The sequence below is a fragment of the Lactuca serriola genome, chromosome 8 (assembly GCF_051521515.1).
Source record: "Lactuca serriola cultivar US96UC23 chromosome 8, Lser_US96UC23_V15, whole genome shotgun sequence".
NCBI classification, from domain to species: Eukaryota; Viridiplantae; Streptophyta; class Magnoliopsida; order Asterales; family Asteraceae; genus Lactuca; species Lactuca serriola.
The window spans coordinates 124,371,682-124,378,614 of NC_136415.1; the positions used below are offsets into that span (position 1 = coordinate 124,371,682).

The following is a 6,933-nucleotide window of genomic DNA, read 5'->3' on the forward strand; positions in this document are numbered from 1 at the left end:
CATTTGAGGTATTACTTCGACTCTTCTTCTGTTTTGGGAAGGATTTATGGTTTTAGGGTTTCTTGTGCCCTTGTCTAAGTCGATTGGAGGTCCAAATAGTCCCTTCTGGTGATGAGACTTTAGATCTGGATCCATAGAGGTCCAGAGAGCCTTATTCTTCAAGCTTTATGAAGAACAATGGAGGTCATGACCTTGGGTTAAGGTATTTGGGGCTAAATCATCATATATGGTCATATGGTTGTTGCATGTGCATCAACATTAAGACTTTACGTGATTATAGTGCTTGGAAAGGCCAGATCTATGGATTAGAGGAACAGATCTGACCTCAGAAGGTTGTTTGAGTGTGTGCATGGCATGTACTCGCCGAGTCCATGAGAGGACTCGACGAGTTGAGTCGGGTTGCCCCGCGACTCGCGATCTGTGACGACCCATGGAATTTAGGGTTGACTTAATGAGTCAAGAGAGAACCAGGGACGAAGAGGACAGGCGTGTACTTGCCGAGTCACCTTAGTCCACTCGGCGAGTAGGGTCAGCTGTGATCTTTGACTTTTAGGATTTCGGTCAACAGTTGGACTTTTGAGTCAAGGAGGGGTAAAATGGTCTTTTACCATTCTGAAGGATCATAGAAGGGAGTTTAATCTCGCCTTTGAGAGTCGTTACTTATTGAGGATCTTTTGTATGTAATTAGGCGGGGGCTAGACCAGTAAATTCGTGTGCGAGATCATCCGAGATACCCGAGGTGAGTCTTCTCACTATACTGTACCTGGAAGGGTACCTATGTGTGACCGGAAGGTCTAGTATGCTATGAGATATATGCTCCTAGTACATGTTCCTCGACGCTGAGGGCATCCCCGAAGCGCGGGGGATTTTGTGACATTTCTAATTAGTTGTCTTTTATTTCTAATAAGTTGTTTAATCGTTGGCATGTTGAATCATATACATAATGGACTGGTTTAGATCGATCCTAACCACATGATTATGAATTCCTTTTATTGAATAGAATAGTAAATAAAAGTCATAATATATTAATATGAAACTCGGCAGGGGTAATTTAAAATCACGAATTGATGCGAAATCCAGGCTATGCTATTGTCATTCAACCGCTACAAGATCAACAATTCCATAAGCTTGGGCCTCTGTTGCTGACATAAAAACATCTCTTTCCATGTCTTCGGAGACAACCCATAGGGGTTTGCCCGTTCTTTGTACATAAACCCTTGTCAGGGTTTCACGTAGTTTCAGCAGTTCTCCCACTTCCAGGATGAATTCTCCCGTTGCTACTTCTGAAAAAGAACTAGCAGGTTGATGGATCATTACCCTGATGATATAAGAAAATAAAAGGTTTCTTTATTTCGCATGATAAAGGGAAGAGAAAACAAAGATAAAATAATAACAAGAAAAAAAGATAGAATCGAACAACCGTACGGGTATTATGCATTGCATACGGCTCTACAATAAAATTGACCCTTACCTTACATCAAATAAAGAAAAAATAGGATCGATCAGACCCCGATCGGTAAATGATCAACTTACCACCCTTCCTTTCGGAGGAATTCAAAAATACTATGATGGCTCCGTTGCTTTATATATTTATTTTATTATATTTTTTTGTCTGTGATTTGTCTGTGATTAAGCAATCCCAAAGTTGCTTTTTTATTTGATTAAATAAACTAAGGAAAAAAGAATCTTGTTTTTTTTTTCGCTCTATAAATATTGTTAAGAGACCTCTGGTGTGAAAAAAAGTTTGTGACGCTGAACTGGACTTCCGATAAGAAAATCGGAAATACCTTTTTCTCATATTACTCTCTCGATACATAATCTAATGTTTTGAAAACAAAATTTCTTATATCGAATTCAAAGTGCCATGCTATTATTACTTAATATTCATATTTCATATGGCGAAGGCATAGTCTTCTTTTTTCTCTCAAATAAAAGCCTCATTGGCGCCAAGCGTGAGGGAATGCTAGACGTTTGGTAATTTCTCCTCTGACCAGGATAAAAGATCCCATTGAAGCGGCTGATCCCATGCATATTGTATGTACATCTGGTTGCACAAATTGCATAGTATCATAAAGAGCCACCCCCGGTATTACCCATCCGCCAGGAGAGTTTATAAACAAATACAGATCTTTGGTATCATCCTCGATACTGAGATATATCATAAGACCAATAAGTTGATTCGATATCTCGCTATCAACCTCTTGACCTAAAAAAAGTAATCTTTCTCGATAAAGTCGGTTGATTAGGGTCAAATACCTTCGGAACCGTACATGCGTCTTTTGATGCATACGGTTCAAAAAAAAAAGAATCAATGTGTAGATTCCAATACTTTTTATTTTTTCATAGCAAGTTCCTTCTAACTTATAAAAAAGGATTTTCTTTTATTTTTCACTAAACACGAGTTTGTCTTCCTTTCCTTATTAACGTATAATATCAAAAAAGAATTCATTAAACTTATCCAATTAACTTCTCATTGATGGATTCTTTCATCGCAATTCAATCCAAATCACGATGTTATTTTCTTGTTCTTAAATGGGCCTCTTTAATCTTTTTAGGTTTATGCTCTACTCCGGGTAAAGATCCGCCCGATTTTGATTTGCACATATAGTACAAATGCTCCCATTACCACTTCTTTTTCTTATGCCTTCTTTTTTTTTTTAATTCACGCATTCCGTAAAATAGTTGACGGCTTCATGCATATTACTCGATTGATTAACATAAGAGTTTGAAATAACTTCTACTTACAAAAAAGGATTTCTTTCAAATCAAATAAAAATAGGAATCCTTTATTATATAAAATAGATATATTATCACTTGGTTTTTTTTAAACGGAGCCTGGATACTTCAATGTAGTAGTCCAATTAAGCCAACCATAAATTCTTCTAATTGATAATAGTAATTTGAATCCCCCCCAAAAATGGATCTAATTGCACTTCACGCTCCAAATTTTTGATGATTCAATTAATCTTTCGTGGGCGAAACAGAGGATATCTCGATTGGGGAGAAAACGGGGAAATCCCATATGACCCAATATATCTGACAAGTCGCACTATATGTCAACCCAAGATGCATCTTCCTCTCCAGGACTTCGAAAAGGTACTTTTGGAACACCAATAGGCATTAAATGAAAGAAAAAAGAACTCAGTACTAGATTTTACTTTGATGTGGAAACGTAACAAAGCCTTTACTATCTTTATAATTATCTTTATAATATTGTACTTTATCCTAATCATATTTTATTATCATATTTTATTCATAAATTAGAAAATTTTATAAAGAAAGTTAGAAAAAATAAGGGAAAATTATTACGAATAGTGTCCTTTAATGATGAACAAGTATGGGCACATTCGCTCATATAAAATGGCATTAACCTCCCCATTGCGTATTGGTACTTATCGAGTATAGAATAAATCTGCTTCTCTTTGTTCCTACGAACAAAATTGTTCCATTATTACCAACAGAATAGAACAGCTATGAGATATATGCATTGTATGCTATGAGTTGCCTGTTTCGTATGCGCTATGTATGTGATTTGTATGCTATGTTCGATATGGGCCGGAAGGCATTATGTTATGGGCCGGAAGGCATTATGATATGGACCGGAAGGTCGACACGGGTAGGACCGAAAGGTTTACCAGGTTGGGACGGAAGTCCCCTGAGACACATGGACCGGAAGGTTGTGTGGAGTATGGCCTGGAAAGGCATATGTGTGTAAGTGGTATATTGGGGAACTCACTAAGCTTTTTGCTTACAGTGTTTATGTGTAATGTGTTTCAGGTACTAGTGAGGACCGTGGGAAGGCACCGACATGACTCGTACACACACACACACGCATGCGGAGTTGGATATGTTTGATCTTGGGGTTGATATGTTTTTGTATTACGACTATGTTACATTGGATTTTTGGTTTGTCTTGAATGAAATTATGTTATAAAGAAATGAAATATTGGTTTGAAAATTTACGTTGTTACAAATAAGTATCTCTATTTATATAACTTACTATATTTATCCTTGAAGTTGTTTTCTCCTAATTTTCGATTTTTTTTGGCTATATAAAATCAAGATGTTATATAAACTAAAAAATAGCATTAAAGAAATTTACATTTAACCAATTTATAAAATATAAAAAGCATCATTTTCCACCTTCTTCTTGTTTGGTTTAAATGTATAATTATTTAACGGATTTATAATCCATCAAGTTTCACCTTCATCTTGTTTGGTTTAGTTGTATAAATATTTAACGAATTTATAAAATATAGAAAACATCAAGTTTCACTTTCATATTGTTTTCTACTAGTATCAAGTGTCAACATCTATTGTGGTTACAAAAAGTTATATGTTTGTTTGTTTTAAATGTATAGAACTTTGATTTTGTTACGTCTCTAGTCTCTAGTCCTTTCCAGATGTTAAAAGACTATACTACCTTTTTCTATTTTTGTTTTTCATTTATTTATCTTTTAAAATTTTGATAAATAAAATAGGGCCACCCCTTAACCCCACCTATCCATCAGTTCAATCGATCTCACCCCTACTAAACTCTTCCTCTCATTCTCCCTCTCTTCTCTAAACGCAGAACCCAAAATGCCGACATCCTTTGCCCCATTTGTAGCTTTTTCGTTGACAACCTTTGAATCATCTGAGGCCTAGATTCGCCGAAAACCACTGCACCATCGAAGACCTATTTTTTCCGTATACAACAGTTTAGGGATCCAACGAAAAGTGATATTGGAAACCTCTACACCACCGGATATCCAGATTCATCGACAACCTCTGAGTTTTCTGAGATTTTTATGTGATTGCAGTTGTTCATCTTCATCTCCGGTGGGTGATGGTGAGAATGAGGGTGGTGACCAGTGAGAAGAGGTCTAGCGAGTGGAGGTCGTAGAAATTTGTTGCGGGAAGGATATGTTGTCTTGTCAACGGTGGATATCTAATTGCTTCTGTTGAACTGTGGTTTCAAGGGAGGAAATGGACAATTTTCCAGCAATAGACCGATTCTTGAGGATTTTCGACAAAGGCAGAGTAATGAGATTAATAAGAACATGGTAAATGTCCAGATATGCTTGATTAACCACCACTGCTTAAACTTCCATCGATACAGGGTAGATACGGGGGTCCAGTCTACTTGATTATCCTTCTTCCTGAATCTTATTGTGAATATTCTTATGAATGTGGTGCATGTGTTATCTGTGGTTTAATCGCTGGAAGCCAGAAGTGAGGTGGGGGATAGAATATGAGGGTGGAGATGGTGTCAGAATATTTGTGTGGTGTTGGATCAAACTCGATTAAACTGATGAATGGGCGGGGGTAAATGGGTGGCTCCATTTTATTTTTCAAAAATTTAAATGATAAATAAATGAAAAAAATAGAAAAGGGTAGTCTAGTCTTTTTACATTTGGCAAGGACTAATAGCGTAACAAAATCAAAACTTAGGGATGGTCCGAACGCAGAGAGAGAGAGAGAGAGAGAGAGAGAGAGATAAAGACCAAACATGAAATTGTGATAAACCATACAGACCATTTTAGTAATTTTATTAGGAATATTATAGGGCGAATTACACCAATCATTCCTTGTGCATATGTCAAAAAGCACGTTTAATCTTTATTTTCAAAAATTAACTCGGACTGTCCCTCGTTTGGTTAATAGTCGCACGCTTCATCCCTCTTTAGTTTCGAATTTGTGTACTTCCTACCTCCTCCTTTGTCGGGATACACCACTATCGGAACACCCTTGTCGCACCCCTATTCATCGTCGCAAACCGCAACCAAAACCCACTTTAAACCTTACCTTCAAAATCGAAAAACCCACCTCAGTCGAAAACCACCTTCGTGCAACCTGCACCATTCAAACATCATCTATTCATTGCCTCCAAACAATAACTACTAGAGATGTCAAAAAGTCCCGTGGGACCCCGTTCCTGTGGGGCCCCCGTCCCGTTTGGGGGAATTTTTTTTTAAAAATTGGGGGCGGGGGAAAAGCTAACCCCCGTTTTAATTTCGGGGGCGGGGGAGGGGGTAGACAATCCCGTCCCGAAACCCCCTTGGGGACTCCGTTAATAAATTACACATATATTTACAAATACTAATTATATAAATATAATAAACAATAACATGATTTTGAGCTTCCAAAATTCATAAAAAAAAACATATTTTTAAGTTGTTAGTATAATGTTTTTAAGATGTCATAACTTTTTTATTTTTAACATGTAAGATTCTGCTATAAATAGTTATTTATTACTTAAAAAATAGCTTCTTTTAACCTAAATAATAACTTCTTTTAACCCAAACAAATGCAATCCAAAATCAATCGGGGGCGGGGGAACGGGGGCGGGGGCGGGGGTAATAAAGGGGATTCGGGGGCGGGGGCGGGGGTAGGGAGGCTGAACATTTCGGGGGCGGGGGCGGAGGTAGGAAGGCTGAACATATCGGGGGCGGGGGCGGGGACCGGGGAACAGGAAAATTCCGGGGGCGGGGGATGCACTCCGCGTCCCGTTTGCCCCCATTGACATCCCTAATAACTACCACCTGCCTTATACCACCCTCGAAGCCAACCATCTTCATCCATATCAGCCCCAGAAAACCCTTGGAAACCATCTTAAACACCGCCTGGAAGGTGATCACCTCCTCATCTCTATCGTATATGGAGAAGATTTGGGTTCGATCTAAACCCGTTTCTTTGATCTGGATCTCCATCCTCTTCGATTTATAAGTTTAGGGTTTAGTTGGGTTTCAATTGCAGGTTTCAGGTTCTTTTATTAGGTTTAAACGATGATTGGTGGTTTATGTGAGAGAGCGAGAGATATGACTGATTAAATTCAAAGAAGAAGAAGAAAGGAAATTGAGGAAAGGATAAATTGCAACTTCCTTCTCTCTTTTCGATCTTTTGATTTGCTGCAAATTGAGAACAGTAAAAACGAAAGGCAACTTAGGGTTG

The 6,933-nt window shown here is 37.9% G+C and overlaps 1 protein-coding gene across 1 annotated transcript; it reads right to left on the reverse strand.

Moving 5' to 3' along the window:
• Positions 1 to 955: 955 nt before the first annotated feature.
• LOC145068591 (ATP-dependent Clp protease proteolytic subunit) lies at positions 956 to 3,181 on the reverse strand. The gene is made up of 3 exons (XM_079015577.1): positions 3,051 to 3,181; positions 1,948 to 2,241; positions 956 to 1,318 (listed from the first exon to the last, which is right to left on the reverse strand). Exons 1-3 carry the CDS (start codon positions 3,119 to 3,121, stop codon positions 1,093 to 1,095), a joined length of 591 nt encoding a protein of 196 aa, XP_078871703.1. The 5' UTR covers positions 3,122 to 3,181; the 3' UTR covers positions 956 to 1,092.
• Between the last annotated feature and the right edge of the window lie 3,752 nt (positions 3,182 to 6,933).

What these genes read in the sequence shown, in the direction of transcription:
- LOC145068591 (XM_079015577.1), bottom strand. Translation starts at nt 3,121, where the DNA reads ATGCCTATTGGTGTTCCAAAAGTACCTTTTCGAAGTCCTGGAGAGGAA. An exon ending in GCATCTTGGGTTGACATATA is followed by an intron (nt 2,242 to 3,050) that starts GTGCGACTTGTC and finishes TTTGACCCTAAT; the next exon opens with CAACCGACTTTATCGAGAAA. An exon ending in CTAGCATTCCCTCACGCTTG is followed by an intron (nt 1,319 to 1,947) that starts GCGCCAATGAGG and finishes TTATATCATCAG; the next exon opens with GGTAATGATCCATCAACCTG.